Source organism: Triturus cristatus, chromosome 6 (genome assembly GCF_964204655.1).
Source record: "Triturus cristatus chromosome 6, aTriCri1.1, whole genome shotgun sequence".
Classification (NCBI taxonomy): domain Eukaryota; kingdom Metazoa; phylum Chordata; class Amphibia; order Caudata; family Salamandridae; genus Triturus; species Triturus cristatus.
The window spans coordinates 1,500,975,288-1,500,993,677 of NC_140589.1; the positions used below are offsets into that span (position 1 = coordinate 1,500,975,288).

Genomic DNA, 18,390 nt, shown 5'->3' on the forward strand with positions numbered 1-18,390 from the left:
GATTCTGGCCTAATATGTCCTTGGTTATATTTCGGGGAGCTATGTACTTGTGATAATACCTGATGATTAATGTGTTTGCTGCCAACCTACATTTTTCATATTCCTGCCTAATGTTATGACGTGTCATTTTATATATGAGACCAAGAATAACTAGCTAATATTTAAGAGGTGTGTGGTTTGTCTGGGATTGAAAAACTTTTTCTTATGAAGACCCTCACCCACCAACCTAGTTGGTTGCATGCTTCATCATCGGGCCCCACCCGGTGGCACCGAGCGTACTCCGGGTGTGCTACGATGCCTGTTTACAGCGGAGCGGGTTTTTGTGAGGGGTGAGAGTGCTGTGATTGTGTGAGAGTGTGATTTAAAAACTGTCCTCGGGTCCCTTTACCCACGGGAGTTATTTAATAAATGGGCCTTTGACAGTAGTAAAAGCAAGGCGGATGTGTCTGGAGTTAGTAATTGACTCCCACATCCATTGTGGTCGACATGTTTCAGCCAGGCCTTGAAATTAATTTGGCTTTCTTCAGGACCTAAGTGCATTAGATCCTTAAAGCACTTAAGTCCTGAAGAAAGCCAGATTAAACAGGTGTCGTAGCACACCCGGAGCACGCTCGGTGCCACCGGGTAGGGCCCGATGATGAAGCATGCAACCAACTAGGTTGGTGGGTGAGGGCCTTCATAAGAAAAAGTTTTTCTTACCCAGACAAACCACACACCTCTTAAATATTAGCTAGTTCTTCTTGATTTCATATATATTACTAGGGGAAGGGAACTAGCCTCTTGTTCCTCCCTCTTATTGATACTCGATGTGTCATATTATGCCTTGAAATGATAGAATAACGAGTATAATTTCAGGATCTGCATATTGTGTACAGTGAAGTCTTTACTCTATTGCCCTAGCTGTGATGTTATAACAATTGCCTAGTCTCAGTGATTTTGGTCTATGTAATATACACAATATATGAGAGATTTTTGTATATTGTGTGGAGTCTCTTTTGTGGTATATTTATTGTGTCACTTGTGTGTGGGGGTGTTGCGCAACTGCTTTACACATTGCTCTGAGATAAGCCTGGCTGCTCTACCAAGGGGGTGAGCAGGGGTTATCTTGGGTGTGTAACTCCTGTACCCTGACAAGAGTGGTCAGTTCTGCCTGGTTTAGTTGCATACCCTAGCCAACCAGAAACCCAATTTCTAACAGGTACCAACACACTGTATCTGACTTGGGGGTCTTGGAATAACAGGATAATTGCTCTCCATCCTGTGTTTGACTAAAAGCAATAAAATGGGAGTCTAAAAATGTGTTAACGAAAGATGGCTTATGTTAGACTTGCCAGCTTTAGATGGTCTTACCCCAAACCTTTTGCCTGCTTGCCTCCAATTTTGCTGAATTCTTTTTGTTGGCCTGGGGACTAGTGGTAAAGTGCTTGTGCTCACTCCCCTAAACAGAATTTGATTGCCTGATCCACAATTGACATATTTTATGTTCCTGTAAGTCCCTAGTAGGGTGCACTACATGGGCCCCAGGCCCTGTAAATGTTATACTACTATTGTGCCCCCTGCACTGATTGTGCCACCCACTCAAATAGCCCTTTAAACATGTCTCAGGCCTGCCACTGCGTAATACAAAGGTGGAACATGTACTTTTAAGTTTTGCATGCCCCGGTAGTGAAAAACACCCACATTTCTTTTCACTACTTTGAGGCCTACCCCTCTCATAGGATAGAATTTGGGATTCCTTATTACACCTAATAAGCTGTAATTCCTGATTGAGAGGCAGTAGATCTGCCATGTTTAATATCACTGGAATGGTAATGATAAATTCTCTTAACTGAGAAATTCCTATTTATCATTACCGTTTTTACAAATGCCACTTTTAGAACATCAACTGTTGTTTTTACTTTTAGAACAATGGCATTTTTCTATCCTTAGCCCTGTGTGCCTGCAGCCTGTCTCCAATACGCATCAGGGTGGGTGACATCTGGGCTTTGTGCATTCCCTCTAGACAGCCGCACACAAAGGGAGCTTGGGTGTGACTTGGTGGGGCATCCTGACAGGATGGGAGGGAGGAGCTGGGTACAGCCTCACACTTACTCCTAAATAGGCTGTGTCCTGTCCCCCACACAAAGGGCTGTAGACCCCTTGCGGTGAGTCTGGAGCCAGGCCTGGGAGGTAGGATCTCTGTGCACTTCAAAGCCCTTCTTTGAAGTCTCTCTCCACTTCAAAGGCACCACTGGATTTAAGAACTGGACCTCTGACACTACCACTTCAGTACACTACTGGATCTGTGAAAACTGCCAGGAAGAAGGACTGCTGTGCTGCTGAAGGACTGCCACTCTGCTGGGCTGCTGCTCTAGAAGAACTGCTTTTCTGCTGTGCTGACCTGCTTCTTGCTACCCTCTGGCCTGACTGAGAAGGACTGGACCCACATGACTTGAACCCAGAGTGACTCCAAGGGCTTGCTGACTTGCCCCCTGTTCTGAAGTCTCAGGGACATCAAAGACTTCCATTCACCCTGCTGCAGCACCTGGACTCTGCAGTCTTAGAGGTTTTCCCTGCCAAGTGTTGCCAACCCAGTCCTGGGCCCTTGGAAGTGGGTATAAAGTGCTCCTTCAGCAAAAACCACTGCACAGATGCCGTTGCGCCGCTCTAAACCAGTGCATCTCTCTTGATGACGATGCTTCGCCACAGGTGTGAGGATCAACTGCATCGCATCGCCAACTGCGCGGCACATTGGCACCATTCCTGACAATCTTTGACTTTGTGCGGCTCGGAACTGAAGCATCGCCTCCTTCCTAAGCATCGACTACACACCGCCTCCTCTGCTCCCCACATTGCCCTAGTCATCGATGCAAAACAATGTACTTTGCAGCAAGCCAAGGCGGATCTTGTATCGAACAGGTCGGCTTGAACTTTAGGATATGACCCTGTCTAGCGCGACCAGATAGGCCTTGGTAGATGCTCTATGCTTTTAACCACTACATTTTTGTTTATTCTTTAAAAATGAATTAATCCGGTTCTACTTATTGGATTTTTTTCATTGTGGTTTGGTTTTATTCATACAAATATACTCTGTTTCTAACCTGGTTTGGAATCTTTTTGTGTTACTGTTCAAGCTAATTTAGGGTGTATTGTTTACTTACCCTGACTAGGATTGTGATTCCTGCCTGGACAGGGTGCCTAGCTCTGCCAACCAGAAACCCAATTTCCGGCAGCTTATTTTTACGTATTAGTGTCTACTAATTCAAGTATGTAAAACCACCTCAAATATAAGCTTGATTTTTAAGGGTTAATCTTTTAACTCGATTTGTTTACCTGATTAAATCGATTTTTATATTACAATCTTAAAATAGATTTGACTCCTATTAATATTATTGCCAAATGTATGTGTGCTGTTCCTTGGTCGGTATTTGAGTCATGTCTCTAAAATACATTAATTGCCAGGGATGGTCATTTACTGCTGGAAACGTGTTCCCTCGTTTCGTAAGAATTTAATATTGTGTGATACATCCCCCTTCAAAGTTGCTTTGAAATTTAAATTGTATGACTTGTATCCCTCTTAAATAATATATGTATATTTACTGTACATTATTACCCACACTTGTAACTTTAATTTCAGTGACAACGCATTCTATTCCTGCTTTTGTGTTTTTTAATTTGATGATCAGAAGACCTTAACGACAGGCTCTAAAGTCTAGAATATTCTATCGAAATGAGTATGTTTCATTTGTGAAAATACTAAATCACAGCATTTATATTGCAGTGCCCTGTGCCAGCATGCCACGGACGACAATTTACTCCTAACAGAAGCTCGCCTCTCACCACTACTGTTGACTGGCAATCTATCAAGTAAGCAGCATCTTAATTTTCCAAACTTAATCAGCATATGAATATACAAATTTGGAGTAGGCACACACCATCCACTGGTTATAATTGTGTATTCTATTTTACTGCCACCCCTGTAAAAAAGGAAATACTGTAGATCAAAGGATGCTTTACAAATAAACTGTTTTTATTATGAGCCAAGGCGATTGTAAGCTTTTGAAAGCTTGACGTCTTTTGTCAATAGATGCTTCATTTAAATTCTTCTGATCTTGGCAGGGTGTGCCCTTCCTGTCAGCCACATTGTAAATATTATGGAAATGAGGTAAACAACTACTGCATTGAAAGGGGTAGTATAAAGAGTTGAAACAAAGCAAAGTAATTATCATGACTAAGTATGAAAGGTTGTGTGTTGTACCCTTTTAAAGAGGGTGAATTTTCAGGCTGTTCTGCAGCTCTCTGTAATGTTATCCGCACAGATGGTTGTTATTGGCGAGAACAATACGTTTCTCTTTTTCATGCAAAATCACAACTGCATTTGTATATTAGCCAGATGTTATATTTAGAGGCCTTTTCTCCATTTGTTGTGCAAAGGTTCAGTGTGATCACAGACCAACTACTTTATAGTTCACTGATAAAGTGCTAAGTGTTTTAATATCAGATGCCCATCAATAAGACCCTCTTTAATTTACACTTGAGTGCAGACGCTCTCTTTTTTTTGTTCTTATAATTGTTGTATACATCTTTTTCATTCTTGTACTCGACGTGTGTTGCATGCAATGAGTAGCAGAGAGGCTACTGTTGCATTCTATTTGATTTTGGTGCTAAATTTGGCATTTAGGACCTACTCACTCCATTTGGAGCGTAGCAGAGAAGTGAGAGAAAGTTGGGGGTACAAATGGTGGCTCCTGGGCACAGCTGAAATGTTCTGCAAATTGCTTAAGTGTTTGTACTTCTCATGTACTCCCTACTGAAGTAATATTAAAAGATCTATTATGAATTCCACTGACTCCCATTGATTCAGCCTGCCTGGGTGTGATCCTATTACAGTTTGTGGAGTGTATGTGTATCCCTCAAAGTACAGTTCGAATTGGATATGCCTACATCAAGAAATAGTGCTCCATTATGGCAGAGGCAACAGAAAGAGGATCTCTTACAGAGGGTAAAGCATTTGTTGCTGTAGTAATGGAAAAGAGTCGGTATGTATATGAACTCCTAAGTTAAGTCAATTCTTTTTGGGTGTTTTGTGGGTTGCTTTGTCAGGGGCCAATTGAATAGAATTACTCTCTGGCTTTCTGGGAAAAGTCTTGGTGCTGTGGAGTCATAATTATGATACACACAGTTCAGGACTTCGATGTGGTTGTGGATGGCATTCCTATACTGTACCCATCAAGGATCTTTCTAAACAGAAATAAGTAAGTGTCTAAGAGGGTCAGAGGTACGCACGCACATGATGTTTTCAACAGCTGAGAACGAGGAAGAGAAAAGCAACTTTGGTGGTGTGGTGGTTTTGGGAGGAGAAGGATTTGTGTATGTTGCCACAGACACCCATATCCAAGTACAATCAATGTAGCAGAGTCATATAGTTGACCTGATAGGTTAAATGGAGGTCGAGTAGGATCTGGGCTTCGTTGTCAATCTGACACATTGTTGTAAACATCACTTTTATGATGTTCATGAGCATAGTTTGATTCACCAGTGAGCGAGAACATCTGAATTATAGTCACTGAAGGGAATATTAATTCCTGTTTGTATGCGAGTTGGGAAGAGGGGGTGAAGATTGTTTTCAGGATCTTTCTCCTGCTGTGTATATCTGAGATGGATCTACAGGTTGAGGATATTGCAGTTGCATTCAACGCCTACAGAATTTGTGTTATGATTGCATACTTGATCTACTCTGGAATGACTCCATCACTGAGGAAATTGGTTTTGGAGAGAGCAGAGCAGACAATGCAGGGTGTGACACTTTGACGTTGCATATCATTGCAGGTGATCCTGGTGCTTTCAGGGATATTGGGGTCTTAATTATTTCTGCTATACAGACAAGGGGAAAGACTGTAGGGCACCAGGATTTACCAGTGTGGTGATTTAGAGATATGGGGGCACATTGAAAGTACTGGCAATCGTTTGTAGGTCATTGTACAAGCATTGGAAACAAGCCTTTGATGATTACAGCTTTGAGTGTTATCAACAGTTCTCTATAAATTCATGAGTTTTTAGGAAATTTGTGTTTCATTGAGCTGTTAATATACACTGAAACATACTATATTTTTTGCCCAGATTATGGCATTCTTGTCTCAGCAGATGAAGATGGGGCAAGTTACAACACTGCAGGCTTATGGTTTTGATTATTTCCATTTTCTTTCGAACATTCTGCTGTTGTATTTAAAAACTCCAGAAGATGTTGGTGAGACATGTCAAGGCAGATGAAAATGTTCCCAGAGCCGAGTCAAATTTCTCCTGGGTTGGGGCGATTTCTATTTTTGGAGGCAATAATAGACCAGAGCAGTACCAAGGAAAATTAAAATTTTCCTAGTAAACATGAAGGAAAGTTCCAATTCTATTAAGACACGGGAGGCAAGGATTATGCTGTACATCCTTTATTTTCCATTTCCAGCAAGCTTCAACACAATAAAAAAAAAATTGCTTTCCAAGGATGCACAGGAACCAGCCATCCAACATTAGCCAATCAACAGCAGGGCAACCAGAAAGGTATGCATGTCCATATCCTCTTTCTTGACTGTGACAGATAACTTGCTTTCTTTGTCCTTTATTCCACTTTTGAACCATCCGCAGCTGAAAGGAATGAGACACAAACACATGAATCTGAACATTTACAAATCTCAACCACCAAGCAAATGAAACATGACAGCAGAACAAACCATTGAGGGGCAAAACAAACCCAGGAGCAGCAATAGTGTACCCTAAACAAATATTCTCAGTACAAGGGGAAAGCACCTCAAGTACTTTCGACGAAGTGAAAGCTTACTGCCAATCAGCCTTCAAAACTTCTTAGTCCAAATGGGTGAGCAAAAAAAGGAAGGACCTTCAGGAAAACTGGGTGGGAATAATTCTTGCCACCATGTGTTTAACAGGTTTTAAACTTTCCTTCAAGTTTATTAGGAACTTTTTCATTCTATGTCAGGTCAGGAGGTGAGCAGTATGCTGGTTCAAAGCTTGTCCACCACCAAAGACGCAATAACCATGACCGCCTTGAAATAAACTTGCTTGAACATAGTCGAAAGACCAGATAGCAGAATTAATGTTCTCCAGACGAGCCTCACAGGAAAAAGCCTTTGAGGCCATTGCCCCTCTTACAGAATGGCTCCAGAGTGCGCGATATCTATACCCGCCTCTTACATTGCCCAGCAGATCCAGTGAGTAATGGTTGAAGGAGCTACTGCCTTAAAGGGTTTCCTGAGGGAAGTCAGTTACTGCCGCTCTCCATGCGGACCGAGGTCTTCAGTCTTACTTTTGTACCCCTGGAGGCATCATACCACACAAAAACTTAGGACTTTTGTCAAAAGCCGGGTAAGAGATCACAGTAGAATTTGTCTAGGTACGGTGTCCCAGAGATATCCAAGGCTCTCGCATCTGACACGCGTCGACAAGACATAAAAGCATGGCGAGCTTTGCCAACAACTCCTTCCACGAGAGATACTTGTTCGGCTGCCAGGATTTGAAAAGATATACCTTATTAACATCCCAAAGCGAGGTTTAACAAGGTTTAGGAGGAAGGGCTAGACTGATGCCTCTCATGAGATTACACACCAACTGGTGTTCTCCTACTGGAGCTTCCTGGATAGGAAGATGGCTTGCAGAAATTAGTGACCTGTAGGAAATGATTGTATGATATGCCAACCCCTGGGCAGCCAGAAATGCCAAGAAATTCACGACAGGGACCACTTTGCATCCCCTGCGATCCTGGTCCTTCCTAAGGCACCAACTGATCTATGTGGTCCAGGCAGATCTGTAGCCTTTGTTTGTTACATCTACGCAGGCCGCTGTGAGCATTCGTTCTGCATCTTGTGAAAGGCCAGGGACTCTCCAACGTTGCTGGAAATCCGCCAGGACACGAGGCATGCAGCCCTGGAGGACTAATGGGTGATGATTGTTTGGAGGGTCCCGAAGAAAATCCGGAATGTGGAGCAGTTGGATTGAAGAATCCCAGTAAAGTTCTAGACGAACCAGAAACCATACTTGAGATCTCCAAAATTGCGCGATTAGCACTACCCTTGCCCTCTGCCTGCGGATCTGGACTGACAGCCTCATGTTCTCAGCGAACGGGGGGGAAGGCATACCCAGTCTTTCAGGAAAGCACCCATAGCCACTGCTAGGGGGTCCGGCTTCCAGCTGAAAAATCTGGGAAATTGGTGGTCAAGCCTGGAGGCAAATAGGTCCACTGAGAAAGGGCCCCAAAGCGTGTCCAGCCTCTGGAACACTGCGGGGTTCAACTGCCACAGGCTCCTGTCTGACCAGGCTCTGAAGCACCAGTCTTCCACCACATTAGACACTCCCGGGAGATACCCCTCTGTCACGGAGATGTTACGAGACAGGCAGAATGTCCAGAAGTCCTTGGCGAGATTCGCTAGAGCCTTCGACCTGGTACTCCCCAAGTGGTTGATGTTCCTCACTGTGGACACATTGTCCATCTTGAGAAGCACACTGCTATTGATCCTATCCTTGGTCCAGCATCTGTTGGCGAAGGACCCTGCCATCAGTTCCAAGCAGTTGAATGCTTGTTTGCGGACCAAGCAAGAGTGCCCCCCCCCCCCCCCCCCCCCAGCCAGACTTGCTGGCATCTGACTCTCGCAAAAGGTCTGAATCTGAGCCGAAAATGGCCTGACCATTCCACGCCTCCTTATGGCCTAACCACCACTTCATCACCATTCTCTGTGAGCGGGATCTGCTCTGAGTACTGCAGGTCCTTTCAGAGATTAAAAGCCTTGAGGCGCTGAAGTGCCCGGTAGTGAAGAGGACCTAGGAATATCGCTTGAATAGACTAGGAAAGAAGCCCCACTATCAAGGACATTTGACAGAGAGAGGTTGTGGTTCTGGACAACGTCCTTCACAACTCCCGGCGAATCTTTGCTATTTTCTGACCCGGCAGTCCCAAGGTCTTTTCCATAGAATCTGACGAACCCAAGGAGCATCACATGTCTGGAGAGGGTAAGGAGCGACTTGCGCTCCTTGGCCACAAATCCCAAGCTCTGTAGTAAGTCCTCTGCCATCTGTAACTGCTGTGTTACCTGGGACGGGCACTGATCCAGGTGTAGAAGACCATTTAAATAAAAGATTAGACGTAACCCCAGAGCTCTGAGGAACTCTACCACCGGTTGGAGCACCGTGGTGAAACACCAGGGGGCTAAGGAGAGTCCAAAGAGGAGAGTGGTAAACACATACACTTGACCCTACCATCGGAATTGCAGGAACCTGCAATGAGGGGTTTAAATGGAGACCGCCAAACACAAATTCTTGAGGTTCAACCGCACCATCAAAGTCACCTAGGTGCAAAAGGTTGCAAAGAAGATGGATACCTTCCATCTTGAAATGACGGTAAACCAACCAGCCTTTGAACTCTGAGGTTTATCACTGGGCGATGTCTGCCATTGGTTTTGTCAACCAAGACGATGTTACTGAGGAACCCCCAAGGATGAAGGGAGGTCTCTGTAATCACTCCTTTTCGCAGTAAATCCGCAACCTCCTGGACTATCAAGGGTGCCTTATCTTCTGCGAAAACCAGCGCACTCTGAAGTACTCAAGCGTCTGAAGTGAGTTGCTCCGAATTTTAAGAGGAGAGAGCCAATCCCCCACCCACTTTTAACTGGAAAGAAAGGCAAACACTCACCTGCATGGGCTTTTAGTCCTCTGACAGCACCTCTGGAACCGCGGCCACGGTGACCACTACGTGACCTTGAAAAATCCCCTTGACTAGATTGATCTTGGGACTGTTTGAATCCTTCTGTAGGGCCTTGAGTGTAGAAGCAGCCTGTTGCATGACCCCTACTGCGACGTCCTCTACAAAAATGCCAGGATTGAGGATATCTTTAATGGAAGTCTGTGCTTTTTCCAAGGAGAGAAGGTTGCCCCAAATTTGCCAAGTTCTATAATGAACGGCTCCCTGAAGAGCCCACCTTGCGCCACCTCTCCAGCCTCAGTGTAAGCCAAGTCCACCAGTTTGGGGTCATCGTCCGCAGGAGGGAGCAGCGTCACTCTGTTGACCAGGCACAGTTTGCATTACCTAATAAAATGATGGTGCGTTGTGCCCAACCTAGTACAGATTCTAGTTAGACCGGGGTCCTAGAAGCCTAGGCCTCCTCGACCAGTTCCAAAATTTTGTGAGGGGCCCACATATGTTAAACAACTTATCCTGGAACAAACACCAGGTTCTGTCTATACAGTTCTTAGGGTCCCTGATATATTTTTGAAGAAAAGTGGCCATGGAAGGCCAGGAAGGGAGGGGTGTTGACATTATGCCCTAAGGCAAGCTCTGAACTCTTTATCCAATGGCTTCCTTAGCCGACTTGCCACATATATCGAGACGTTTTCTGAGGGGACCCACTCCGCAAGGCTGGGATGTGCCAGATCTACAGAATCTAACATATCCGGGGTGCCATGGTCTAGGGGCACCACAGGAGCAGTGGTCGAGAGATAGAGTCCCCTTGGTAATTGTCCTCGTCTGCGTCCGTGGCAGGGGAAACACTACCCGCCAAGTCTGCAAAGGACTCTGATGCAACCAAAGGCGCGGGAAGCACGAGAAAGGCCTTATTATGGTGCTTGTGAGGGGAGCCCCCAAGTGGTGAATGCCATCTGGGTCAGGCTGGTGAGAGACACAGACCAACGACAACTCCATGATACGCCTCTCAAAGGGCCCCATTGCTGCCACCACCTTTTGGTGGATGAAGGCGTCCACAGCCTCAAAAAATTCATCGTCCAGGGGAAAAACCTGGAGTGTCTCTTCCTCAGTGTAGTCTTCCGTGACCCTAAGGAAACAGTGCGCAAGACTTTTAACCCACCGTAAGGAAATAGACAAGCAGGGCCTGAAACAGTGCACAAAACTCCCAACGCACTGGGAGGGAATAGACGAGCATTGCTTGCAGTATGACTGCCCAGCTCAATTTGGTCGCGTGACCAAAGACAATTAGCAAAGCCTAAGGCAGCATAAGGCGACTGTGAAGCAGTTTGAATATGGACTCACAAAGCGCTAAACAGAAGGCTCTTGCCAGGGGCAGACTCACCCTGACAGTCGGAGGGTATTGAATAAACACCTGGGCCCAGCGCCAGTAAATGAGCAATTACTTACCTTTGTGGAGCTCGGAAGCACAGGCGTCAAGCTGTTCACATACCTTTTACAGATCGGTTCACTACAGCCATCTGGACTAGTTCCAGGTGGCTCGGGGGAGGCTTGTGAGCTGCTCTGGGATGCGATTTGTCAGTTTCGCCTAGCGAGATAGAGTGCCTCCAGCGAGGAGCAACTAGACTCTCCGATGCGCTGCAGCACCCTCTAACGGCCTAACAGCCTCACCGCAATCGTGCAGTCTGAGTCTCTCACTCTCATCGCGAATGTAGCGTTAGAATTGACTCCCGCGGCACTCGTCACTAGGGTGACAAACTGGTATGGGTGCAAATTCAGAACGGTGAGTGTAAAAATTCAGGAGAAAGGGGCAAAATTCAGGACAGGAGGTCAAAATTCAAGTCAAAAATTCAGGACAAAGGGTACGTTTTACAGACAGATCAGAGGAGGTCGCACAATAGTATATAAGTAATCCCATCTATATCCAAACATATTCATCCATTTGCAAACCTATCCATCATGTATCCTTCCATCCATCATTTCACTCATCCATCACTCCATCCACACTTTCACTCTTCCATCCATCCACTTTTTCACCCTATCCATCCATACACTCATCCATCTACTCTTCCACCCACCCATCCATCCAGCCAATTACCCTTTCACCCATCCCACCATCCTTTCACTTACTCAACCATCCACCCAGTCACTCATCCTTCCACCTATTCACCTTTTCTGTCAGTCATCCATCCATCCTCCCTTTCTCTTTCCATTGACCCTTTCACTTAGCCATCCATCCATCCACCCATCCTTCTACTCATCCACTCATGAATCCATCCATTGACCCGATCACTCATCTATCCTTTCACTCATCTATCCACCCATTCACTCGACGATCATCCACCCTTTCACTCATCCATCCATCCTTTTCCTCATTATCCATCTATTCACCCTTTTATTCATCCATTCACCCTTTCACTAATCCATCCAGCCATCCACCCATACCTTTACTTACTCACTCACACATCTTTTCATATTAGTTATGAGCTGAGTCTTTGTCTGAAGAGTTGCATATAGAAGAGGCCCATTCAGAATTTCACCCTTGCTGTAGTTCCTAAAGCAATGGGTGGGGTGGGGGTAGGGTTCACTATGACCCTGCACATAGACAGTCTGAAAAATTTGAAGTCATGAGTCATGCATGAAGCACAGTGCCATGCCATGAGGTGACTGTGACATGGTGTTGTTTCCAGAGCTTTAAGCGGGATGAAAAAAAAAAGGGGGTGGGGGGCTCCCCAAAGGGGGAGCTTGATGTAATGAAGGCCGTGGCTTAAAACACCGAAGCTGAAATCTGTGCTTTGTGCCGCCAGACTGGTGTTTTGCCTCTTCTGTCATTGCATCCAGACATATAACACAACAAGTAACGTTACACCTACAACAAGCCAGAACTATTGGCTTTGTCAATGGTTATTAGTTGCATAAAATAAAAATGCAGCAACCATTGCTTCGTTGAATATAATATTGAAAATGCACTTTTCTAAAATAATGAAACTGAAAGAACTCTATCCCTTTCTTTGCAACTTGTTTCACCAGCTTCTTTGAATGAACTGGATTCTCACGTAGCAGCATTGGCGTTTTTGCACATTCCTTCCATCTGACAGAATGCGCTGCCCTAGACCGTGGCAGGAGGAGGCCACCGCTTGCAGTAACACTCCAAACTGGCCCACAGTTATTCTGTATGTGGCAATCAGTCGCAGACAGAATGACAATGGGTGGGGCTGCTCTTGTGCTCCCAGGAAAAGTGCGAGGCGGCCCCATTAGGGTGCTGAGACTTCATGCAGGGAACAGTGCTGTTCCTTGCAATGCCCAAAATTACAGACTAAAGGTGTTCGTGAAAGGGATTTCATGGACAACGGACGTGAGGTCCAAATTACGGACGGTCCAAATTACGGACGGTCCGTGAAATTCACGGACGGTTGGTCAATCCTACTCGCCACTGCCGCCGAGTGGTAGGAACCGGAAAGCGTTGCATAGTATTAACCATTAGCATTAAACAAGCATGAAAACACAGCCCAAAAGGGAAACATGACAACTTTTTGAAGCTGGAAAGAAAGAGAAAGAGGATATGGACATGCATATTTTTACTTGGCTGCCCTGCCGTTGATTTGGCTGATGTGGGACAGCTGGTTCCTGTGCATCCTGGCAACTATAGTATTTTTTTGTTTTTGTTTTGAGGCTGCTTGAAATTGAAGTAAAGAAAATACAGCATAATCCTCGCCTCATGTCCTGACATAGAATTTCAGGGTTTTTGAGGCATTTCACTATATGGTAAAAGATTAACATAACAAAGACATTACCCCACCCTGTCCGGTTTTAGTAGACACTATTTTGATTAGCTTGCATTATTTCAGAGAACGTGGATCCCAAAATGTCTGAATCCAACCTCTTTGAGGGTAAGGAGATGACATACTGTTTGGAGTCCAGGATAAGAAGACTTTGTTTGTTTTGTCCACCGGACAAGTAGGCTCAACCCCCTGCAGCACACACCCGGTCACTGTCAGTTTACAGTGGAATAGTATGGCTGTGGAAGAGAGCATTGTCTGCTGTGAAGGCAAGATATGTATCTACAAGTATAGGATGTTCAAAATGTAAATTAATTTTATGTTTTTATATATGAATCATTATTGAAAAGCCTTATGGTTTGGACAGGTGCTCTTAGTTTCAAATAAAGTGAGATGTAAGCTCAGCTTGCTTTACTGACAGTGGTTCCAATGATTGTTAGGTTTACACACACATCCACTCACTCACCCGTACAGTCACTCATACTTATGGTCACTCAGTACAGGACTATCATATGCACTCATATGCCTATAGAGACACTCACACACCGCCACTCATCCATAGAGGTACTCACACACCTAGTCAGTCATGCAAATAATTAATCACACTGCCATTTACTCACCTATACAGTTATACACACACCAGCTCAATTACTCATACAAATACTAGCACATTCTTATGCTCTTATACAATCACTGATTCAAGCACACGCTCATCCATACAGCCACTCTCACACTCTCACTTATAGCCATTTATATACTCTAACACAAATATATACTGCCTTTCACATATGTATTTACTCACACATGTACCACTGAGAGATACATTCACTCACTAACACACCCATACACACACTCACCCACCCATACAGTCCATTACAGACGCACTCTTGAAACCATGCGCCCAGTGAATCACCCACTCACACATTTATGCACAGTCACACACACCCCACCCACATAAACACTCAGGCACCCAAACAGATACTCAGACAACCAATCAATAACTCATATAGACACTCATGTAGCTATTCACAAACCCATGCAGCCGCTTACACACCAACAGACAGACGGATACAGTCATTCACACAGTTTAGTCACTAACCTATGCATTCAGTAAGTTTAATCACTCACTTATAGACTCAGCCATGCACCTACTAAATCATCCATTCGGACACTTATACACCCACTCATTCTTCAATACGCCTTTCCCTATATATATTAAACATATTTAAACTTTACAGAAACACACAGTCACTGGATGATGTAATCAGTGATGTCATCAGTGATGTCACTGACCATGTCATGAGTGATGTAATATGTGACGTCATCAGCAGTGCATTGCAGGGGCGCGAGTTATAGTTAGCTGAACTAAATATAACGGGGGGAATTTCTCTGGTTTTGTACGAGTGAAATGTCCAACTAACTATAACTTTTCCTAAAACCTATGGATTTTTCAGTGAATTTCTAAGGTTTTTAAATGCTAATTTCTAACTATAACGTGCCTGAAACCTTTGGTTTTTTCAGTGAATTTCAAAGGTTTTTTAAATGCTAGTCTCGAACTATGCCTACAGAGGTAGGACATGTGAAGAAAGAAGAAAAAACGCACAGAAAGAAGCAAAAGAAATGCAGACAGAAGCAACAGAAGTCCACAAAGATGAAGAAAAGTGCAGGAAGAAGCAAGACATGTGCAGAAAGAACCAACAGAGGAGCAGAAAGAGGCCTTGTTGCAAAATCATCCTGTGCCCACAACTTTTTCCGACGGGTACTGGTGGTAACTGACTCTGACTAACCAGGCCTAGAGCCAGTGCTATGCTAACAGACACTTAGAATACAGTGAAAACACCTACATACACTAGGGAACACTATGCGTTGGGGTACCCCTGTGATTAGCATGACCTCCTCTGTAAGGCCCTAGTACATAATAGGGCAGGGGGATTAAAACTACCTCTTAAAATGCGCTACTGGGCGCGTTTTCACAGTGGTGAAGGGAGGGGGAGCCTGAGGTGACCTGTTTGAAAATACGCCCTGTGGCCCTTTTAAGTTGGGAGATTAAGTCCCCTAGAATCCTGACGGTCCCTGGGGTCCAACTAGCCAACCAGGTACCTCCAGTAAGCGCCACAGAGCTGCGTTGCAGAGAGGTGTAAAAAGGGGCGTGGCCTGGCCTGGCCCACCTCTCTGCAACGCAGCGCAGTGGTGCTTACTGGAGGTACCTGGTGGGGTTGTTGGCCCCCAGGACCCTCAGGATTGAAGAGGAATTAATTCACCAACTTAAAACGCACCATAGGGCGTGTTTGCACACATGTCACCTCAGGCCCCGCCCCTTCCCTTCACCACTGTTCAAACGCGCCCGTGGCGCATTTTAAGTTGGGGGGATTAAGTCCCCTTGAATCCTGAGGGTCCCTGGGATCCAACTAGCCCACCAGGTACCTCCAGTAAGCGCCACAGAGTTGCGTTGCAGAGAGGTGTAAAATGGGGCGTGGCCTGGCCCTCCTCTCTGCAACGCAGCACAGTGGTGCTTACTGGAAGCACCTGGTGGGCTAGTTGGCCCCCAGGGGCCCTCAGGATTGAAAGGGAATTAATTCCCCAACTTTAAACGCGCCACAGGGCGTGTTTGCACACCTGTCACTTAATGCCACGCCCCCTCCCTTCACCACTGTGCAAACGCGCCCCGTGGCACGTATTAAGTTGGGAGAATAAGTCCCCTTTAATCCTGAGGGTCCCTGGGGTCCAACTATCCCACGAGGTACCTCCAGTAAGCGCCACAGAGCTGTGTTGCAGAGAGGTGTAAAAAGGGGCGTGGCCTCTGAACAACTCTCTGCAACGCAGCTCCCTGGTGCATACTGGAGGAACCTGGTGGGCTAGTTGACCCCCAGGGACTCTCAGTAGTGTTGGGGATATTAATTACCCAACTTACAACGCACCAGCGGGCGCGTTTGCACAGTGGTGAAGGGAGGGGGCGGGGCCTGAGGTGACGTGTGCAAACACACCCTGTGGCGTGTTTTAAGTTGGGGCATTAATTCCTCTTCAATCCTGAGGTTCCCTGTGGGCCAACTAGCCCGCCAGGTACCTCCAGTAAGCACCACTGCGCTGCGTTGCAGAGAGGTGGCCCAGGCCACGCCCCTTTTTACACCACTCTGCAACGCAGCTCTGTGGCGCTTACTAGAGGTACGTGGTGGGCTAGTTGGACTTTTTTTGGGACCCCCTGAGCAGGCCTAGGGGGTCAGGGTGCTTCTACCCTGCCCCCTTTTCTTGTTTTGCGCATTTTTTTTTACTGTTTTCTTTGCCTCGGTTCTACCGAGGCACAAGATGGCTGCCAACACTTCCTGGTTTGAAGTGTTGACAGCCAATTAGCATGAAGCTCTTGGTCGGGAGGGTCCGCGGATCCACCGCGACCATAGATATCGAAACTTTTATTTTTTGGTTTTCTCAGCAACTTCTGAACGGATTTACACCATTTAAATGAAAGGGCACTTTCTGAACCAAGCACTACCTTTTTGCCAAATTTGGTGTATTTCCGTTCAGCCGTTTTGGCTCTAACCGTGTCTAAAGTTTCCTATGGGAAATTTATTTTTTTACCTCTATTTTTTTAATTTCTCAGGAACTACAGAACGTATTTACACCATTTAAAAAAAAAAAGGGCGTTCTCTGAACCAAGGGCTACCTTTTTGCCAAATTTGGTGTAATTCCGTTCAGCAGTTCGGGCTGTAGCCGTGTCTAAAGTTTCCTATGGGAAATAACATTAGAAAAACGCTTTTTGGGACCCTCCTTTTTTCTCGGCCCCCGCTTGACGAATCACCCCGAAACTTTCAGGATAGGAGCTGACCGGAGCGCCCCACTAGTTTTGAAAATTTCGCAAAGATTCGTCATCCGGCGCCAAAGTTATTGGGAAAAGAAAAAACGCTTTTCCTATGGAAACTAGGTCCTAACTATAACTATCTATATATACAATAATAACACACTTTCAAATAAGCAAATGCTACTGTTAAATATAAAACACACGGAGACATGGAATAAAATGCAAGCAGATAATAATACTGGACGTCCTCTGCAAGAATTAAACACTGTTAAATGCAAATAATCAGAAACAAGGAATCAAAAGAAAGCATGGAAAGATATAACAATGTATACACTAAATACATCAGATGATTATAACCACTTGAGACTTCAATGTGCACACAGACACACTCACACATCACAATGCCATTAATCAAAAAGAACACATGGTAGGATGATCCTCTTTCCTCTGATCCTGTTTTTAGATTTGAAGGAATAGTTAGGGCAGAGTGAGGCCCTCTAGTTTTTAGATGTGGTGGTATTCAACCCCAGATGGCCCTTAGAGAGCTTCTTTAATGCTTTCCATGTTGCAGTGCTTTTTTATTAGACGTATTCTGTGGTGCCCAACAACCAGATGCAGATTACTATACCACATGATTTAAGGATTGGTAGACCATCATACAACTGTGCCAGGCAATTGTGTACATTCACGAGGCATCCATTTCATTTGTATAATTTCATCTAAAACTGCCTGTAAGTGCCACTTCTCATAAGTCATGTGTACCTAAAATATAACCAAGAATATGAGTTCTATAAGGAAAAAAAGTGCTATTACCTTGATCATAAAAACACTGATTGTGATGCCATACTTTGTCCTTTAAATGGTAGCGCTTGTTATTTCGCAATGTTTGCTCTTAATACACCATTATCTCAATTTCTAAGTTCAACCTCACGGCCACCATTACTGTTAGCCTTGGGAAAGGGCATGTTCCATACTAGATAAAGAAGTTTTGTTAATGAATGTGATAAGCAGGGTATAGCCGTGTCACCAACACACTGCCCACATAATGTGTCTCCACATACATCAGTCAGTCCCTCCAGGATTTCGCAATTTCGCGATTTGCTATATAATTGCGAAATCAGCACTTTTGTAAAAAGGCAGCGCTT

At 45.0% G+C, this 18,390-nt stretch overlaps 1 protein-coding gene across 2 annotated transcripts in view; it reads left to right on the forward strand.

Annotated features, from left to right (window-relative positions):
• The window catches only part of MCM8 (minichromosome maintenance 8 homologous recombination repair factor), a 402,649-nt gene that overhangs the window by 124,298 nt on the left and 259,961 nt on the right, over positions 1–18,390 (forward strand). For both annotated transcript variants that reach the window (XM_085612630.1, XM_085612631.1), the window contains exon 8: positions 3,761–3,846. In XM_085612630.1, coding sequence (XP_085468756.1) covers positions 3,761–3,846 — 86 coding nt within the window. The remainder of the gene's footprint in view (positions 1–3,760; positions 3,847–18,390) is intronic.